Source organism: Salvelinus alpinus, chromosome 11 (genome assembly GCF_045679555.1).
Source record: "Salvelinus alpinus chromosome 11, SLU_Salpinus.1, whole genome shotgun sequence".
Lineage (NCBI taxonomy): Eukaryota > Metazoa > Chordata > Actinopteri > Salmoniformes > Salmonidae > Salvelinus > Salvelinus alpinus.
In genome coordinates this window covers 60,467,566-60,488,383 of record NC_092096.1, presented here as the reverse complement: position 1 = coordinate 60,488,383, position 20,818 = coordinate 60,467,566, and the positions used below count along the sequence as shown (strand labels likewise).

The 20,818-nt window shown below is 42.7% G+C and overlaps 1 protein-coding gene and 1 pseudogene across 4 annotated transcripts in view; one reads left to right on the top strand and one right to left on the bottom strand.

The window, feature by feature from the left end:
* Positions 1–3,288: 3,288 nt before the first annotated feature.
* LOC139534585 (activated CDC42 kinase 1-like) overlaps positions 3,289–20,818 on the bottom strand; it is an 18,690-nt gene continuing 1,160 nt past the window's right edge. The window contains exons 1-15 of one of the 4 annotated variants that reach the window (XM_071333827.1): positions 19,162–19,503; positions 10,507–10,691; positions 10,069–10,139; positions 9,778–9,963; positions 9,362–9,514; positions 8,944–9,074; positions 8,079–8,225; positions 7,776–7,902; positions 7,393–7,539; positions 7,070–7,164; positions 6,445–6,657; positions 5,090–5,163; positions 4,382–4,896; positions 4,005–4,100; positions 3,289–3,801 (exon numbers count right to left, since the gene is read on the bottom strand). In XM_071333827.1, the coding sequence (XP_071189928.1) occupies positions 3,598–3,801; positions 4,005–4,100; positions 4,382–4,896; positions 5,090–5,163; positions 6,445–6,657; positions 7,070–7,164; positions 7,393–7,539; positions 7,776–7,902; positions 8,079–8,225; positions 8,944–9,074; positions 9,362–9,514; positions 9,778–9,963; positions 10,069–10,139; positions 10,507–10,669 (2,322 nt within the window). In that variant the 5' untranslated portion in view covers positions 10,670–10,691; positions 19,162–19,503 and the 3' untranslated portion in view covers positions 3,289–3,597. Of the gene's footprint in view, positions 3,802–4,004; positions 4,101–4,381; positions 4,897–5,089; positions 5,164–6,444; positions 6,658–7,069; positions 7,165–7,392; positions 7,540–7,775; positions 7,903–8,078; positions 8,226–8,943; positions 9,075–9,361; positions 9,515–9,777; positions 10,140–10,506; positions 10,692–19,161; positions 19,504–20,818 lie in introns of those variants that run through there. The other 3 variants (XM_071333825.1, XM_071333826.1, XM_071333829.1) reach the window with 3 other exon arrangements.
* Positions 16,313–20,818, top strand: part of LOC139533350 (probable tRNA (uracil-O(2)-)-methyltransferase) — a 20,117-nt pseudogene continuing 15,611 nt past the window's right edge.

Genomic DNA, 20,818 nt, shown 5'->3' with positions numbered 1-20,818 from the left:
TTTCCAAATCTTATGGAGTGAGGTTTTTTTTTTACATACAAAAACCCCTCACTCCATTGTTTGTCAAAATAAATGGCAGATTGGTTTTCTTAATCGATCTTGTTCTGAGGCAGAAACTAATGTGATTGGGAGATTGGTTACTTTTATGCAAGCAATCCACCCAGAGGATTTACAGTATACTGCAACTAATTAAACCTACACCTCAGCCTTTCCTTGTTTTTTTTGTCCTGTCCTCGCCTTCTGGGACCATCAGCAGGAAATATTTTGCTCTCCTGAAACCTCTGCTTCTCGTGTTTTTTTTTGTTGAGAACAGGAGGAAAGGACATGCAATATTTGTCCAACCTCCGTTAATGTCCAACCTCAGCTAATTTCAAAGTTAGGGTGGGATTCAATCCGAACCGAGTAGTAGCTCGCTTGACATTTAGAGGTAGTTTCCAGAGTTGACATCTACAGCATTAAACCTTGAATGCCATCTCAGCATTGCTGACAGCGCTTAGACAGTATTTGTCAACTTGTTAATAAAAGCCTGGCTCTGGTGTTTGACCTTTCATCAATGAAGTTGTGGGTTCTGCTTCTGACCAGGAAGAAATGTGTGAAGGAATAAGTGGCACAGGTGTAAGGAGCTTGCCTCTGAATCATGATGTGGGTTAGATCCCAGGCAATCATGTGGGTTAGATCCCAGGCTCGGCACTTGAGTATGGTTGTGTTGACTTTGCGGTGGTTGGAAGACTAATGGGGGTTCATACTTGGACAGCAGCAGTTATGGGGGAAATTTCCTGAAAAAGGTGGCTACTTCCATTTTTGAATCAAGCATACCTGTATTTAAGAATCCACCTTTTTCTGGGAATTTTCCCCTATAACCACTGCTCATTACTGTTTTGGAATTGCATGGGGGAACCTCAGGATTTAACCCCCTTACTTGTTGCACCCTTCAGCCATCTTTGTAGCCATGGCTCACTGACCAGGAGTCCATGTTGTCCACATAACCATGTTCAAACCTACAACCCCGTGCTTATGGGTCAAGATCCTTACACAAGAGCAACAGACTCCTTCACACTTCTTACACTTTTCTTGTAAATTTGACAATTGCAGTAGTCTATGAAGGACAAGGATCAAACCCATAACCTCTTGGATGGAAGGCAGGGAGCTACAGACTCCTTAACATTTTTTGATTTGACATTTCTATGTTTGACATCAACAGTTGAGATTGAACCAAGAACCTTTGGGTTACAAGGGAGGGACCAAACCCCAGAGCTACTGCCTCCACATAAATTGTACTTATTTTCATGTGTGAGACATCAACAGTTGCAGAAACATTGACTAAAGCAAAAGGTGAGGTTTGAACCCAAAACTTCTTGGTTGAAAGGCAGGGATCCAAGCCATGAGCCAGCCAGTGCCTTCTTCATACAAGTTGCACATCTGTTTGTAGCTTTAAAATTGACACATAGAACTAAATGGACTACTTTAAAGAGTGACTACCTTTAAGAAGCAAGGAATACCTTTGAAAACAGCATCCATATGAATCAGTTATTCTAGTGCCAAAATTGACTACAAAGTGTAAATAGGAATATTTTGGTCATAAAGTCAGTCTCGTCTAAAACTGAGTTTGGAACATCCGTGCATCACAACAGGTAAATGGGTTGGAATTTGATTTGATGATGTCCATTTTCCCACTAACACGGGGTGAACAGCTGCGGTGATTGCTCTCTATCCAATAGCATAGACAGTGAGACAGACCTGCCCAGCAGCTCTGACTTTAAGACAACACGTTGCATGTTTTACTTCTGAAATACTGCACCAAACACCTTAGATGTAAAATTGTGCAAAAACATAAAAAATAATTACAGATAGCAACGTAGAATAAAGCAACGGCAATGTTTAAACCCACAACCTTTTTTTTTAAAAAGGGTAGGAGCTAGGGAAGGAGACTAGGGGAAATAATGGAATTGGGCCCATGACTTTAAAAAATGTTGGGTGGAGACTGGTAAAAGAGAGAAGAAAAGCCTGTAAGGCAGGATACATTTTTCCAATTAGTAACACATGTCATTTATTTAACAGGGCTTCATAAACACTGCTCTCCACCCCACCCTCAGTGGCCTAGCTCTCTGGCACTCACAAAACCTAGGCCGGGATTCAATCCAATCGCAGGTTATAGACATTGCGGTTTTGAAAGGCAAATCCTATTACCGGTAAACACGGCATATGTTGGCTCAGTCGGCAATTGCCTTTAAAGCTAAAGATGTTTTTTTTTTGTTGCATGGGCTGCATCTCAATCCACCACAAAAGCTGCAATGCCTAGAACTTGACATATTGAATCTCGGCGCTAGTGTAAAACTACAGGTCACACTGAACGAAAGATCCAAAACGGCTCTATTTACCACAAAGAATAATTGTTTGACCCAATACAAAACACCTTCCCCAAATAGTACATAAAGCAGGGTAGGAAACCTTGTTCCTGGAGTGCTGCAGGTACAGCAGGATTGCCATAATTACATGTACAGTAGGCACCACACTGAGCTAATTGATCAGTTCAGTGATTGCCTAAATTCAACACACCTGGTCTTCCATGTCAGTTAAAACAAAAAGATGAACTGCTGCAGCACTCCAGGACCAGGGTTGCCCAACCCTGGCATAGAGTCAACTTCATACTCACCCCATGAACAAATAAATAACACTGGGAATACGCGAGACAGATGCCCCGATCCCAAACAGACCTGGGTTCAAACACTTTGTGTAGGCATTCATCTTTGTGAACATGACACCCCAAGTTCAAATATTAAATACAATGGTTCATACATGTCCAGTGGTCTATATTTTAGGCCGAGATTCAATCCAATAGGTTATAGGCTTTAAAAAAAGGGTATTTTATTTATGTTCCTGCGTTCCGGTTACATGCTGCATATTCCGGCTCAATGGGAAATTGTCTTGTGGTTTCAAAGCATGATCAATTCATTTATTGTGATTGCCAATCTCAATTACACAGATTCGTGCTTGATTTTAAAGAGATCCTGGTCACCAGGTTGACGGTTCAAACCTCAAACACAAAATAGTAGTGGCAAAGTGCCAGGGGGGCCTGAAAGGAGTAAGGCAGGTTCACAACATAAGGGAGATGTTCTCATTACTCCCCCCTTGCTGGAAGCATACTGAAGTACAGGTTAACATAAGGCCATCTCCCTCCATAGTAGTGCTGGATTCTCCAGCCCCATGTAACCAGCTCCTGCTGTATTTTTATAGACAGCATAATGAGAAGCTCACAACCCTCAACCAGAGGTACACCACTAGCTCATGCACATTTTGTATCAACAATTTATTCAACAAACATAATCAATGCTAATACAATATATACAAATTCATCATGATACAACTTTTTTTGAGAACAGAGGATGTGGCAGTTCATCACAAAAAAATATGTTTAACAGAACTGTAAAAAAGGATAAAATAGTATTTAAGGACTGTAACGTCTTTATGGTTCACTCCATATATATTCAATTCCTGTATTATCCTCCTCCCATCTATTTAATTCCTAAAATTCCTTGTCAGTTCCTCTTAAATGTTGTAAAGCTTTATTGTCTGTTGTTTCCAGCATCCCTCCACCTCTCATACTCCTCCTCGTCTCTCCATGGCAGCAGGGGGTGTCCCTCTCTCTCCATCCTTCCTCTTCCTCTCTCCTCCTCCAGTCCTGTCCTCCCGTACCGTTCTGATCAGGTAGCGACTGGCCTGCTGTAGATTCCACTGGTAGCGGGACAGGATCATGACGCAGTCGTCACGAGAACACAGGCTCAGAGAGTACAGCTGCTCCATCTGAGAGAAGGAGAGAGAGAGATAAGTGAGGTTGGGGCATCATATTTAGTATTAATTACATAAACACTGATCCAAATACTTAATTTTAGTATTCTTAGTTAACTACGTTGGTCAATGGAGAACACATTTTAAGTATAATGTAAATAAAATATGCATTTTTTCAGAATTATTACATAAGAATTATAAGAGAAATTCTGTCTTACCTTGAGTTGTTGCTGGGCCCTTACAGGGTTCCACTCATTGCGGCGAAGTGCGTTACGAACCTCCTCATTGGTTACTCCATGGACCGCCTCCATGACCTGACCAATCAGAATACCTTAGTAAGTTAGACCAATTAAAGAGCCTGAACTGTCTAACACCTCAAGAACTAAAGACCCTACATCCATAGTGGTTAGAGCGTTGGACTAGTAACCGAAAGGTTGCAAGTTCAAATCCCCGAGCTGACAAGGTACAAATCTGTCGTTCTGCCCCTGAACAGGCAGTTAACCCACTGTTCCTAGGCCGTCATTGAAAATAAGAATTTGTTCTTAACTGACTTGCCTAGTTAAATAAAGGTAAAATAAAAAAATAAATTCCATACCTGTGCTATGACGGCTTCCCTGGTGCGTTGCACTTGAGGCGGGTACCTCTCCCTCTCTCGTTCCCTCACCACCCTCTCCTTTTCTTGATCCCTCTCCTTGTCCCCATAGTTATCCAGTGTTGGTGTTGACCGTGCCATGTGGGCCATCTTGCCCAGATTGCTTCCTCCCATGGTCTGCAGTGGTTGGGGCTGAGGCTGGGCTGGCTGTAGCATCTGCTGCTGTGGATGTGTTGGAGGCTGTGGAGGCCATGAGGTGCCTGGGGCTGGATTTGCAGTAGGCCTCTGATCTCGGATCACCACCTGGGGGATCTTGAAGTTTTTGTGGTTGGGTGGGGGCGGGCGAGCCGGGGGGTTGATGCTGGCCTCGCTGAGCCTACGGATGTCCTGCTGCATCACCACGTTGTGGGCCCCCATGGCGGGGACGGGTCCACGACGGGGGTCCACCCTGACCCCTACTACCGTCTGAGTCCAGCTCTGGGGATCGCTCAGGACAGACTCCAGACTCCTGGTCATACCTGGGGACAGAGGGATAGTTATATTAAACATATTTATTGTGTACAAAATACGTACAGTATACAGCATGTTGGGGGGTGGTAATCCCTAGTTGGTATCGAACTTCCGACCTGTTGCTCTCAATGCTAGTAGAACATGGATAACATGTTCGTATCAGCCATATGTTGATCAAAGACATCTGCTTGACGTCGTTACCTGACATTTTCTGTAAATTGGAGCCCTCTTCCTCGCGATCTCTGTTTGCTGGGCCGCCCCTCCAGTTTACGCTCCTGAAAAAGGTCAGATAACAAAACACAGGTAAACACACTCTCCAAACACACACTGGTCACAGCCTCTAAGCTGAGTGCGGGCTGCAGCTCCCCCGGGGCGGTGTAGAAGAAATATCAGCGCGCACAGAGAAGCACGAGATTCAACTTCCTAGAGTTTTCCCCGTTAGTTAACACTATCAACATTTCCCTTTACTGTGGCAATTGTGATGGAATCATTGCAATATTAGCCACTTTCAATGCAACATACCAAAACAAACTATGCAAGACTTAGTATGCAAAACTAACTATGCAAGAGATGTTGTTGTAGGCAGTAGGATTCTATTGCATTGACATGCACGACTCAGGCCCGCACTCTACAGACCGGCGCGCCATAACGAATCAGAGCTGCAGTAGGCCTATATGCAAATAGACAATTGCCATATATGGATCTGTGCCATTCACTTTGAACTGGACTGTGTTTACAGCATGAGCAGTTGTGAGTAGATGCGCTTGTTTTGAGATCAAAGCGTGAGCTGCATGAAGCCACGTGTACATTTTGTTAATATCCTTTGCTAGTTAGTGAGTTATTAGCCCAGTTATAGATGATGATGTGTAGTCAGCAATAGGGGAGTGATTGCTTCCTACAAGAGCACAAAACCTTGAAAAGCGAGTCAAGTAAAGAGCTGTTTTTGTCTTAAAGGGGCAGTGTTGTATTTTGAGACGGGCTTGAATAAGTAGCCAATAGGCAGAGGGTAGCATAATTTGTCTGATTCTCTATCATAATTGTATGGGAATAATGATGCATTTTTAAAGTGGATTCTTGCATCAAACAACATTTTCAGTCACCTCTCTGTCTGAAGGACAAGTGGATAAACAGGTTAATGTCAAGCCCTGCATGTTTTTTTCCCAAGGTCTCTGTAGGCCTACAGTTTGCGCTCAGCAGACCTGAAATTTCTTCAGTGATGAAAACATTTAAAGGGAACATTGGTCATGGGATGTATACTCAAAGGTTCAAAGTCATACTACATTTATCATATAGCCATGGGTTGAGTAGGTTGTTACATTACCTCATGGTGGAATGTTTACAAAAGGAAAGTGCTGAAAACTAAGTGGAAGGTGGTTAATACACAAGCTAAGACGCTCGTGCAGGCAGTTTCTGCCTTAACCAACTCGTCATCGTCAAACATTGCAAGAAAACAGCGCTGTTGAATGCAGGAACCAAGGTTAGCATACAGCATGATTAAGCCCCAGCAGCAAAACGTTATCCAAGCCTTATCGAAACCTAGTTAAAACTTGACTGACTCATCGAGGCGGTCCGGGGTGCCCCAGCTACGGTCGGGGTGGGTGTCTCCATGCCCTGTGTGCTGCAGACTGCCCTTCAGAGGGGTAGAGATGAGGCTGGAGGCAGGGGCAGCGGGAGGAGCAGGAGTGCTGCTGGGGGCAGCCAGGCTCGGGGGGAACCAGCCCACCGTCAGGGTCCTCTGGTTCTGACCCTTCCACTCACACAGCTCCAGACTACAGGGGAAGAATCACATGAAGAAACCAGTGACCATTGTACAATTTCAACCAGTGAGTTATAACTGTTTATACTGACTTATAGACTTAACTAAAAATATAAACTGCTTATAAATCCTTAACAACCCTCTTGACACTTTTACATAAAACTCTGCATAATGTAGTGTTAGCCAAGTTAAGAAAAGCAGAGAGAGCGTGGAGTAATTTGAAGATTTTTGTGATAAAGAATTTGATAATACCCCCCTCTCAAGAATTACCACAAGGGGGCAAGAATGTGAGGATTAGGGTTAACCATCAAATCAGGGTTGGAATGCGGTTCATGAGTGGAGCTCTTTGAAGGAGCAGGTTTAACAAATTAACCCATCTTTCTTTGTGTTCATAAATGTTCTCTTTCTTCCTATCCCTCACTCACCCATGGTCTATGACGGTCACTAGGTCATTGGATAGCAGAGTGAGTTTCCTAGGTTCCGCAAAGTCCCTCACAGCACGCACCTCTATAGGCTGAGCCTGGATAGAGGGAGGAAGGGGAAAACTATTTAAGCACGTCTCAAAGTGAAAATGGCCTGTATTTTTGTCACTGCCGACATGCTTAAAAAGTAAACATGTTTAGGAACAACTGAATTAGAGCAGAGTTCACCAAACTCAGTCCTGGGGCCCCCCGGGTGCACGTTTTGGTGAGTATAATGTAACTGTATACAGTGCATAACAAATGTACATAGAAATGTGTAGTCTTACCTCTGCCACCAGAGTTGTGAGCTGGGAGAAGGTGGGTCGGTCGGATGGGGTGCAGGCCCAACACTTCCTCATCACAGAGTAGAGTTCCTGAGGACAGTCAGGGGGTCTCTCCATACGCTCTCCCTCCCGCTCCACCCTCCACAGGATCTGAGGAGAGAAAAGAAGAGAGGGACGTTTAATGACAAAGACATATTGAATATCTCTACATTGCAATTTTTGTGGTCACACACACAATACAGAATTTGTTTTTTGGTACAAAGGGCTCAAATATTTCAGAAGTTGTACAGATGCTTGGAGCCTTGAGTCGTTGTGAGTCATGGTTTACCTTAAAAGGTGTACAAAACTGTCTCCATACTCAATTTCAAAACTTTTTCTACACATACCTGTCTGCCAGATAACCCCAGCCAAGGCTCCTCACAATAGGTGAACATCTCCCAGAGGAGGACCCCAAACATCCACATGTCAGAGGAATGGGTGAAGGAGCCCACACGCAGACTCTCTGGGGCACACCTGGAGGGTGCAAGAGAGAAATGGAATTACTACAAACTGACAATCATTCAGCAAAGAAAATCCCACAGTAGTGATATCTCCACATCGGCTTCCATTAGGTTACACTGCTAATCAATCAATGACTTGAAAATAACATTTCCCCCCACACACTCCTTGATGTTTCCTCCTCTGCTCACCAGGCAAAGGGGATGCGTCTGTGGGCTGTCATCATGTAGTGGTCCTTCTCCTGACTCAGGCCCCTCATCAGCCCAAAGTCCCCGATCTTCACCATCTCCCTGGATGCCAGCAGAACGTTCCGGGCAGCCAGATCCCTGTGAATGAACCTGGAGGAGATAGAACACAGGCACGCTTTACCAGCCAAAACCACAAATGATACTGGGTTTTCATTGGTTAGAAGTGTCTTCATCCGCCTCTGGTCAAATTTGATTGGCTTTCAGGAAATGTATTACGTTGGTCAGAGGAATTGTTTACATTTAGGGTTACGGTGAGGGTTACAGTAAAGTTAGTGGTTACACTGGCATATGTGTTCGTAGCAAAGATTTTTCTAACTAACCCAAGATAGACCACGGCCCGTCGTTTCAAATGGGAACAAACGAGTCATAGCGGGCAGAACAAGCAAGGAGTTGGGCAGAGCCAAGCGCAAGCTAGCGAGATCCTATTGCAGAATTCTAGCAGACATTTGCATACTTCCATTAGAATGCCTAGAATGTCTAGTGTGCGTGTGCAATAACTCAATTTGCCTTTGCGCTCCTTCTAAACAACGCTATTTTGTACAACTTTGGCAAAGGGTAAAGTCTACAAAACTTAGTCCACACTGTTTGTAACCGATTCTAGTTTTGGGAACAGAAAACGGTATTGAGATCAAATGTATTAGCAGAATGTCGGCCAAAATCTATCTCGTTCCATCTTCTCCCACTGCCATATGTGGTAGTGAGTGGAAACACCAAGCGGATGCTTCACATTTCTACATCGAGTGAAATATCGGTCTCATTGTTCTATCCGTGGTTGTAGTCTGTAGAGTGGGACTGTTTTGTGTCTCACCTGCGACCCTCCAGGTACTCCATGCCTGCTGCTACCTGGGTGGCGAAGAGCCAGAGGCGTGCTAGGGGGTACTCGTACTGACGAGAGCGCAGCATGTCATAGAGGGATCCCAGACATGCCACCTCTGTCACCTGGGGGAAAGATAATATGGTTTTAAAGGGACTTCTTTGCTCTGAGGATTTGACTTTCCCCCCTCAAATTCCCTAAGAGAATTCTGTGATAAACAACATCTGAATGACCACTGAAAGTTTCTTTGCATTTGAATGGCTGTATTTGAATAATCAATCTTCCGATTAGAATATTAGCCTATTGGGCCCAGGAATTAAAGGAGACAGGATTTCAATGTAGAAATATGAGGAATACTAAATATGTTTTATACGCCATCTTTCAGAGGATGGAAAGAATATGGCAGTCTCACCATCTTAAGGGGCTGTGTGAGCACCACTCCGTAGAGGCGGATGATGTTGGGGTGGTCTAGAGACTGCATGGTGGTCACCTCCTGGAGGAAGTCTGTCAGCGTGTCCGTCTGTCTGGACAGGCTACTCCTCAGAGTCTTCACTGCCACTGGCAGCTGTCACGGCAACAGAAAGGAGAAGGATGGATGAGTTAGGTGTACTGATTAATAACATTTGGGATAGATTATAATGCAATTTCTATTGATCGGGAATATACTGTAAGGCAATTTCTATTGATCTTTAAGATATCTTGCCCTGTGTGACTTCCAAACAGGCAACCTAGCTCTGGCTTTTCACTAGTACTGCTGCATATCTACATTCATAACATTGGACTTAGTGTCCCACTAGAGGGAAATAGTGTCCCACTAGACACACTCACCACTCTCCCAGTGGGGGTCTGCCACTCTCCCCTCTTCACCACACCGAAGGAGCCCATGCCCAGCTTCTCCCCTAGAGATAGTTCACTGTCCTGGATCAGACAGGTGAGTGCCCGCCCTCCTGTCTCCTGGCCCTGCCCCATACTGCCCCATTGGTCACCGCCCTCCGGACCACGGCCACTGAAGACCTGGGAGAAAAAAATATAAATAGTCAAATAAAAAAAATAAAAAAATGTTTTACAATTAACAATCTTCAAAGAAATACATTGTGGAAGGTGGTGTACATGTCTTACCTTGGTGATCCATGACTTTGGTCTCATGGTGATCTTGTACCGTTTCACAGCGTCCCATAATCTTCTTTGTCCTACATGTCAACAAATAACCATAGATCATAAAACAAAATAGATCAACAGTACTTACAACTCACTTCTACCGTAACCCACTAATCTACTGGTAGTGCCAACATGGAGGATAGTTTGCTTGTGGCTAGATGGTATACCGCTATGGTAAAAAATAATCAAGTTCGTGTCACTTAGAATTTTTGTATTTTAGCTAATACTAACCTTTTTTCTAACCTTAACCCAATTCCCCTAACCTGCTGCGTTAATTATCCTAACCTGCTGCCTAAATTGCTACGAAAAGTAACTTTAAATCAGTAACTGTATACCATCTGGTCAAAACAGCAAAACTCTGATACGAATAATTTGGAGGCAACTGCGTCGAGCACTGACCTGGTTTGCTGATGCCGATCTGCTCGAGGTCAGACTCCTTGACATAGTTGAAGTGCTCTATGCGGGTGATGTTGAGGCCGTCCCGGACACGCAGGTAGAACCTCTCCAACTGGACCTCGGCCAGGAGGTGGTACAGCCACTGAGTGTCCTGGTCCATCAGCATGACCCTACAGGGCACCACAGCACTAGTGGGATCAAAGAGGATGGAGGGGAAGAATCATGTAAAGGTGCTGTTTCCATCGGCCTTTTCAGTGGTGCTGGCTGGAATTGCGTGGAGTACCGGAATTAGCCTATATTGCTACCATCATGCCACCCAAAGTTAAAGGTTGGAGTAATGGAGTGGACAGTATTTCGCGATCACAGGTGCGAGACCTTTCAAAATCAACAAAAATATATCTACAAGCAATTGGAACTTTTTCCAAATACTGGTGAACTCAACTAACAAAAGAATGGACGATCTGACCAGAGGTCCAGGACCTTCAGAACAGTTTGCAGTTCTCCCAGGGAGAGGTGGGTGTCCTGACAGAGACTTGCTGCAAGATGGAAAAAAACAAAGTCCTCTCGAGATGACAACAGCACTGTGTGTGAATCATAAGACATGGATGGATTCTGAGGAGAATGTGAGAAGAATTATCACAAAAAGCTGCAGATGGATCATAGGAAGATTGAGGTGGAGCCACACCCACAGGTCTGGAACACCTGTAACCAGCCCAGGTGACAGACCCAGGCTGGTAGTCGTCAAGTTCCTAAGGTTCAAGAACAAGACGGCTGTTCTGGAGAGAGCTAAGAAATTGAGAGGAACCAACATCTTCCTCAATGAGGACTTCTCTAAAGCTGTGCGCCAGAGGTGGAAATAACTCATCCTAGCTATGAAAGCTACCAGAGAGCGTGGGGACACAAGCTCATTGTCCACCCTCCCTCCCTAAAGCCTGGGAAGAATGAGAGAGCCAAGCTTCAGGGCCAGTAGCTTCAGCCTAACATCCCACAGACCTGATAAACAAGGTATTTATTAATTTGACCATATTAGAATGCCTTCAGAAAGTATTCATACCCCTTGACTTATTCCACATTAAATTCATTTTAGATTCTCACCCGTCTACACACAAAACCGCATATTGACGAAGTGAAAACATGTTCAGAATTTTAGCTAATTTACTGATGATATATCTCATATACATACACTATCAAAAGTTTTAGAACACCTACTCATCCAAGGGTTTTTCTTTGTTTACATTTTTTTCCTACATTGTAGAATAATAGTGAAGATATCAAAACTAGGAAATAACACGTATGGAATCATGTAGTAACCAAAAAAGTGTTAAATCAACATTTTATATTTGAGATTCTTCAAATAGCCACCTTTTGCCTTGACAGCTTTGCACACTCTTGGAATTCTCTCAACCAGCTTTACCTGGAATGCTTTTCTAACGGTCTTGAAGGAGTTCCCGCATATGCTGAGTACTTGTTGGCTGCTTTTTCTTCACTTCGCGGTCCGACTCATCCCAAACCACCTCAATTTGGTTGATGTCAGGGTATTATGGAGGCCAGGTTATCTGATGCAGCATTCCATCACTCTTCTTCTTGGTCAAATAGCCTGGAGGTGTGTTGGGTCATTGTGCTTTACGGTGGGAAATATACATGCGGAGATCCGTTCACCCACACCGTGTCCCACAAAGACAGTGATTTGGATTCCAGCCCAAATGACAAATTCCACCGGTCTAGTGTCCATTGCTCGTGTTTCTTGGCCCAAGCAAGTCTCTTCTTCGTATTGGTGTCCTTTAGTAGTGGTTTCTTTGCAGCAATCCGACCATTAAGGCCTGATTCACACAGTCTCCTCTGAACAGTTGATGTTGATGTGTCTGTTACTTGAACTCTGTGAAGCATTTATTTGGCTGCAAACTGAGGTGCAGATAACTCTAATGAATGAAAACTCCGGGTTTTCCATTCATGTGGCGGTCCTCATGAGAGCCAGTTTCATCATAGCTCTTGATTGTTTTTGCGACTGCACTTAAAGAAACTTTCAAAGTTCTTGAAATGGTCTCGTAGTGACTGACCTTCGTGTCTTAAAGTAATGATGGACTGTCGTTTCTCTTTGCTTATTTGAGCTGTTCTTGTCATAATATGGACTTGTGCTTTTACCAAATAGGGCCCTACCGTGTCACAACAAAACTGACTGGCTCAAAAGCATTAAGGAAAGAAATTCCACAAATGAACTTTTAAACAAGACACACCTGTTAATTGAAATGCATTCCAGGTGACTACTTCACCTCATGAAGCTTGATGACAGAATGTCAAAAGTGTGCAAAGCTGTCATCAAGGCAAAGGGTGGCTATTTGAAGAATTTCAAATATATTTAGATTTGTTGAACACTTTTTTTTGGTTACTACATGATTCCATGTGTGTTATTTCATTGTTTTGATGTCTTCACTATTATTCTACAATGTAGAAAATAGTAAAAAATAAAGAAAAACCCTTGAATGAGTAGGTGTTCTAAAACCGGTAGTGTAAGTATTCACAACCCTTTGCTATGACACTCCAAATTGAGCTCAGGTGCATCCAATTTCCTTTGATCATCCTTTAAATGTTACCAGAAAGAAAGAGGAAGAGGGAGGCCCAACTCGGCAGGAAATCTTTCAACCAGCATGTGGTGTTTATTTTGTTGTTTCGTGAGTGTCTTGAATTTGGTAAACGTAAAACATTGGTTCATTTGCTATGCTGGGTTTATTTGCTTGAATAGAAGTTTCATAATGCTTAAGTTCTTACAAGTGTAATGATGATATACAGTATATATACACAAAAGTACAGTTGAAGTCGGAAGTTTATATACCTTAGCCAAATACATTTAAACTCAGTTTTTCACAATTCCTGACATTTAATCCTAGTAAAAATTCCCTGTCTTAGGTCAGTTAGGATCACCACTTTTTATTTTAAGAATGTGAAATGTCAGAATAATAGTATTAAAGCTTTAATTTCTTTCATCACATTCCCAGTGGGTCAGAAGTTTACATACACGCAATTAGAATTTGGTAGCATTGCCTTTAAATTGTGTAACTTGGGTCAAACCTTTTGGGTAGTCTTCCACAAGCTTCCCACAATAAGTCGGGTGGATTTTGGCCCATTCCTCCTGACAGAGCAGGTGTAACTGAGTCAGGTTTGTAGGCCTCCTTGCTCACACAAGCTTTTTCAGTTCTGCCCACAAGTTTTATATAGGATTGATGCCACGCCAATACCTTGACTTTGTTGTCCTTAAGCCATTTTGGCACAACTTTGGAAGTATGCTTGGGGTCATTTTCCATTTGGAAGACCCATTTGCGACCAAGCTTTAACTTCCCGACTGATGTCTTGAGGTGTTGCTTCAATATATCCACATAATTTTCCAGCCTCATGATGCCATCTATTTTGTGAAGTGCACCAGTCCTTCCTGCAGCAAAGCACCCCCACAACATAATGCTGCCACCCCCGTGCTTCACAGTTGGGATGGTGTTCTTCGGCTTGCAAGCATCCCCCTTTTCCTCCAAACATAACAATGGTCATTATGGCCAAACAGTTCTATTTTTGTTTCATCAGACCAGAGGACATTTCTCCAAAAAGTACAATCTTTGTCCCCATGTGCAGTTGCAAACCGTAGTCTGGCATTTTTATGGTGGTTTTGGAGTAGTGGCTTCTTCCTTGCTGAGCGGCCTTTCAGGTTATGTCGATATAGGACTCGTTTTACTGTGGATAGATACTTTTGTGCCTGTTTCCTCCAGCATCTTCACATGGTCCTTTGCTGTTGTTCTGCGATTGATTTGCACTTTTCGCACCAAAGTACGTTCATCTCTGGGAGACAGAACGCGTCTCCTTCCTGAGCGGTATGACGGCTGCGTGGTCCCATGGTGTTTATACTTGCGTACTATTGTTTGTACAGATGAACGTGGTACCTTCAGGCGTTTGGAAATTAATCCCAAGGATGAAACAGACTCACCCCCCTTTCAACCTCCTCCTTTTCCGCAGCAACCAGTGATCCGGGTCAACAGCATCAATGTAACAGTATAACTTTAAACCGTCCCTCGCCCCGACACGGGCACGAACCAGGGACCCTCTGCACACATCAACAACAGTCACCCACGAAGCGTCGTTACCCATCGCTCCACAAAAGCCGCGGCCCTTGCAGAGCAAGGGGCAACACTACTTCTAGGTTTCGGAGCAAGTGACGTAACTGATTGAAACGCTATTAGCGCGTACCCGCTAACTAGCTAGCCATTTCACATCCGTTACACGTGTCAAAAAAGATACAGTAGCACTGTCAAAGCTGTACAAAAAAAGTCTGCAAACACCTGCCACGAACGATGTGTTTACAATACCGCGTTGGTAATAAAGCATCGTTTGTCGACCGCAACTGCCGGGGTAGCTAGCTTTAGCTTGGTACCTAGCTAGCACCAATACAACCAGCCTGAAAACAATGACCAGTAGAAACTGCAGTCATTTTCATTATTCTTAGCAATGATTTAGGAATCCTTGTGAGTAAGGATTAGCTAGGTTGCCACTTGTTCACCTATTGAACTTCAGTTCACTATAATAAATAGCTAGCCAGCTACTTAACCCTGTGGTCCAAAGATAACGTTATAAGTAGCCAGCTAGCTTCATCATTTTGCACTATTGGTTAGAGCCTGTAAGTAAGCATTTCACTGTAAGGTCTACACCTGTTGTATTCAGCGCGCGTGACAAATAAACTTTGATTTGATTTAGTGAGGCTCGAACGGGTCGGGTTGTGTGTTGCGAAGCTAGACACAATAAGGATTAGGCACAATAGTGGAATTTGCGGGTTGCCTTCAAATTAAAAGTATGTTATTGACAGTGATGCAAATGAATAGAAATATAATTATGCCAGACTATTTTGAAGGCTAACAGCAAGTTCACTATTGTGGTTCATCCTTATTGTGGCTAGCTTCACATAGATGGGTCTGACCACCATTAATCAAATAAGAACTGTCTTATAAATTCTGGTTATTTTAGATGACACCTAGCTATATAGTTAGCTAGTTAACTACAGCAACTGAAACAGATTATGTTGTGTTATTTGCAAAGACCCAAACGGCGTTCCATAGAAATCCTGGTTGAGAATGAAACGACTGAACAAATAAACTGCACAGCAAGTAAGTGAAAGAAATAGGATTTCATTATGTTTTACTGGTAATGGGGACATAGGTAAATGCCAACAAAATAACTTTTTGGTCAGTGTGGTGTGTGTAACCTTTATTTAACTAGGCAAGTCAGTTAAGTACAAATTCTAATTTACAATGACAGCCCGGACGAAGCTGGGCCAATTGTGCGCTGCCCTATGGGACTCCCAATCACGGCCGGATGTGATACAGCCTGGATTCTAACCTCTTGCACTGAGATGCAATGCCTTAACACACACAAGGATGCAGTGGTCTAACTATGTAACTGTACTAGAATGCTTAAAAGGCCGCAAACATTTTCAATATCGGTTATCGGTATAATTTTTTTAGCAAGGAAAATATCGGAATCGGTCAAAATGTAATATCGGTGCATCACTAATAATAAGATGATAGTTGAGCTGTTTTGTTATATTTCAGTGCAGTCTTTGATGTTATTGATCATAAATTTACTGGCAGGCTTTACATCACCTGCCATCACATGGTTGGAGAGTTATTTATCCAATAGAACCCAGAGAGTGTTCTTCAACGGAAGCTTCTCTAACATCAGATATGTACAGTGCGGTGTCCCTTAGGGCAGTTGCCTTGGGCCGTTACACTTATCTGTTTGTACAAATGATTTGCCACTGGTCTTAGACAAAGCTAGAATGACTATGTATGTGGATGATTCCACACTCTACATGTCCGACAATATGGTGAAGTGCAGCAAAGTAAGACATAGCAAAACTGCAGCTGGCTCAAAACAGAGCAGCACACATTGCCCTTAAGGGTGCATCAGTGTTTTGTTACTTGTGTTTTGTGCAGACACCAGGAAGAGTAGCTGCTGCTTCTGAAAAAGCTAATGGAGATCCAAATAATGTATCAGGATGGTCCGGTTCCATTAGTAAAACAATATATCCTTTCTTTGTCAAAGTCATTTCTGATCTAACTAGAATGGGTAGGTAAGTACGCAAGGGTATAGCTTTCCCCAGTCCAGTCAGTGATCACCTTAAGGGAATTAAGGGAGGATGCATTTCAAGCAAATTCCAAGATACAGCATAAGCACTGCCTTGTTGCTAATTCCCAGCAGTTTCACCATTTGAATATTATGCATAATTGAATTGGGAATTCACAGATTTTGTTCAGTGGAGGAACATCAGAGAAAGTCAAAGAGCTGTAACCAAAGGAGACAGTACCTTTTCTGAGCCTCAATTCAATAACGAGCCAGCCTGTTTTACCGTAATTATGTTCAAAGTTCACATACTGGCCTCTTCTGGTCGCTATGGACACCCATAACAAGAATTCATCAATAAAAAGTCCTGAGTTGACGCGCTGTCTAACACAAGAGGGACCCGAGTGTGACAGCTTTCAGTACCAGCCAAACACTTAACAGACCTTTATTTTGTATCAAATCAACACCATAAAATAACCCTAATGAGCAAAAAAACGTTTATCTGGCACCAAAGTCAGTGTCAGCTGAATCAAGTTTGTTATATCACATTTGTTGGGGAAAATCCCATCACCCCTGTTCACATGGACAAAGAACCAGTTACAGAAACAGAGTGTAGATGAGAAGATAGCAGACGAGGGGAAAGCGACGATTGAGGAGAAGAATTAACCAATGGAGGATGGGAAGAGAGGGTGGGACAGGAAACAAAGAGATGAAAGTGTGTTAGAATAAGAATAAGCCAGTGGGTGTTAATCACTTAGTTTCAAAATACATTTGCTTACTGTTTACTGCTACCACATATAAAGCTAATCATACCACAACATTGGTGCCCATCCTTCGGTTCTTAAATCAACTAACGTATTTTTGTCCAGCTCCTACATCAACTTTGAAATAGTATTTTTTTTGCAATCTCAAAGCAAGCAAGCCCACACGTCTGTTGCTCAGAGACTACTGGAAGTGCATGTTCCTTCTCTCTGTCTTGATCTCAAATTTTGCAATTCACAAAGAGGCGCAACCTGTGACGCCAAGCTGTAATTTCCAACAACTACTCAACGTCCATCTAACTACACACGTCATTTCATGTCCTTGTCTGCGTGTGGACTTCCGCGTCAGGGAATTGCCGCTATAAAACAACCACAGAGAAGGGTGTGAATCAGAGGCCTACATTCTTGTGTCAACTACTCTGGGAAACCCAAACCAGTTCTCACATCAACTGTCTGACATATGAGATATAACATGTGTGTATGTCTATGTTATAGCTGATGATGGGTACCTGATGTGGGTGCAGACTGTAGCTTGGTTAACAAATGAAGGCCATATCAATTTTGTATTTCCACAGTAAGACCGACAGAAACACATTGATGCAGACAGACGCAAGAAGGGGCTAGCCCGGACAAGCACTATTCCTGTCAAAAGAGATTCCCAAGGACAACTCCCAAACCCACACCCAACTATCTCATGAAAGTCACAATCCTGTGCCAAGTCTGCAGTAAAAACATGCGAGCAACCAATCACGGGTCATTTCTCATGCATGCCATTGCTTTGAGGTTATTCAGCTTTATGTACACAGGAATGCATCTTTAACCCACTCAGTTACTGAATAATGAGTGTTAGAAGAGAGAGGTAGCTATAGGGTTGTTTGGGCCTATTTGCTCTGTCCATGAAGCATTTGGGAGGCTTTGTTTACAATTGAGGCTACGTCTTTTGGTGCTGGTTGGGTGGGTGCACTCGATCAATTAAATACCAATTAATGGAGTAACTAGTAACATAAGCATTTCGGTGCACCTGCCATAAAACCTGCAAATCTGTGTACGCTACCAATAAGTAAGTTGAGTAATTATTTCAGAGAAAGAGATATATATATATACACACAATCCTGGGTACACACTAAACTCTATTAGCAGTGACATAACTATTTGCCTACGACCCTTGTTAAATAATTATTTCCCAAACTCGGTCCTGGGGACCCCAAGGGGTGCAAGTTTTGGTTTTTGCCCTAGCATTATACAGCGGATTCAATTAATCACATCTTAATGCTGAGTTGACTATTTCAATCAGCTCTGTAGGTTTAGGGAAAAAATAAAAACATGGACCCTTTGGTTTGGGAAACACTGCCATTGTCAAACTGTGTTTATTTTCAGTTGAGCTTGCTGGTGAATGGTCAGCATTAAAATGATCATCCATGACTGTCGAAAAAATAGTTTAGAACAAAAATGTGAAACTATGCTTTGATTTATCTGGTTCCTACACCTATAAAGGCATGCATTGGAGCTTACAGAAAAATGCGTTTCTCTAAATCAAATGCTTGATTCATTCTTGCCTATTAAAATGTCATTGCCATTTTTCTCAACAGAGTTAAAAGTAACTCTTTGCAACATTTGTTACATTGGACTTGATAGTAAATCAAGGTGTAGGCCTATGAATTAATGAACGCCACTAACTGTAACGTTAGTTGTGGGACGCCATTGTTTTGGCTTTCAGAATAAATACTGTCAATATACTGTATTGACTGGTGGGGTAAATTGATGCCAAAGGCTAGTTCAACAAAGATGAGTGGTAAATACTTACCGTCAATAAAATGACCGAAAGTCTACTGGGGCCACGATCTTGCTTATTTATGAACCCAGTTTTCGGTTATGCGCGACAACGACAAATTAAATTATTCCCAATAGGATCGAGACCTAGAGATAATCCACATCACATGCCATACTGTTTTTCTTCATTTCGTCAACAAATGATCATTATTTTGTTTTCTTAGTGTTGTCGGTTGTTTTATTTCATCGCAAAATATCTGAGAATCCTCACTTCAACTGGTGTGTTTCAAGCTACCTGTCCACAGTGCTCTCTCTGCCTCTTCCTCGTATTTTCACTCCACCCCTTTTCAACGTCCACCTGTGCTACACTTACCCAGCCACCCGCCTACACGTCACATTTAAAAAAAAAAAAATGTATGACGTAAGTTATATAACAATAATATATTACGCATAATAATGTTGCGCAATCACACCACAACTACTACAATTATATAGGCATTTGCCTAATTATCATACATTCTCATGGCTCTTTTGAACAACTTGAATGCGCATTATGCATCAATTATAAATTAAGATAAATATGTTATATCATGTATGTTGTATCCCGTGTTCTCCTTTGCCTAAAACGTTAGTGATTCAACCTCCCTTTTATTTATATTTTCATGTGTGGACAAAGGGCCCTGAATGTGGACATTGTAAATTCTAAAGATTAAGTTGAAAAGCAGGTGACCATAGCATAAAGTGAATCATATTGCTGTTATATTCCATCAATAACAGCATCAGGGTACTTCTCTCCATCGATCTTTTGCTTGTTTTGTTTGAATGACGTCGGAACTTGCCAGCAGCAATGACTCAAGTACTGTAGAGAAACTATACTCTTTCTCTCTCCCTCCCTCTTTACTGTGCATGTCTGCTCCTGCCTAGCCAGTCTGACTAGATTTTTGCCTCTCCCATGGCCTCCGATTTGAATGTGCACCCAGGCAGCAACAAAGTGGAGTGTCCCTTACATGCACTTCCTTGTACTAGTGGTATGGTACACACAACACAATAGAAAGGGAATGACGCTCAATTTAAAGGACAATCAAGAGTGGCGCTCAAAGAGTCTATTCTCATTTTAAAAAACAGTGGAAACTGGTTCTCTTTCATGACATTATCACATGGATATAAAATGACCGAAAGGGCTTCCGAGTGGCGCAGCGGTCTAAGGTATTGCATCACAGTGCTAGAGGTGTCACTGCAGACCCTGGGCTGTATCACAACCGGCCGTGATCAGCAGCACCAGTACAGGATCATTCAAGATGTTGAGATTAAAAATACAACAGCACTCTCTGCTGTTGGTTTTTCAAACGGCGCTCTTTTCTTCTTCTGAGGCGCGCTTTCATGGCGTCATCGACGCGCGACAAAATTCCTTTGAAAATAAAAGTCCCCGGAAGTGTTTTTTTTTGTTAGTACGTTTGCAATGTATAATGTTTCAGTGCTATGCAATTTGCTATTATATCTAAACCATGTTGAAACTAAGTTTACAGACAAATGTAATACTCTTTCGGGAGGATTTTGGTCTGGCGTTGATGTTTAGATAAATAAACCACACGTTGTGAACAAACGTCTTTGTGGAGTCAAAGAGACAGAGCAACATCCTCCTAATTCATGGATGTGATATGTCAGAATCCAAGGATGTTGTTTCTTTAGTG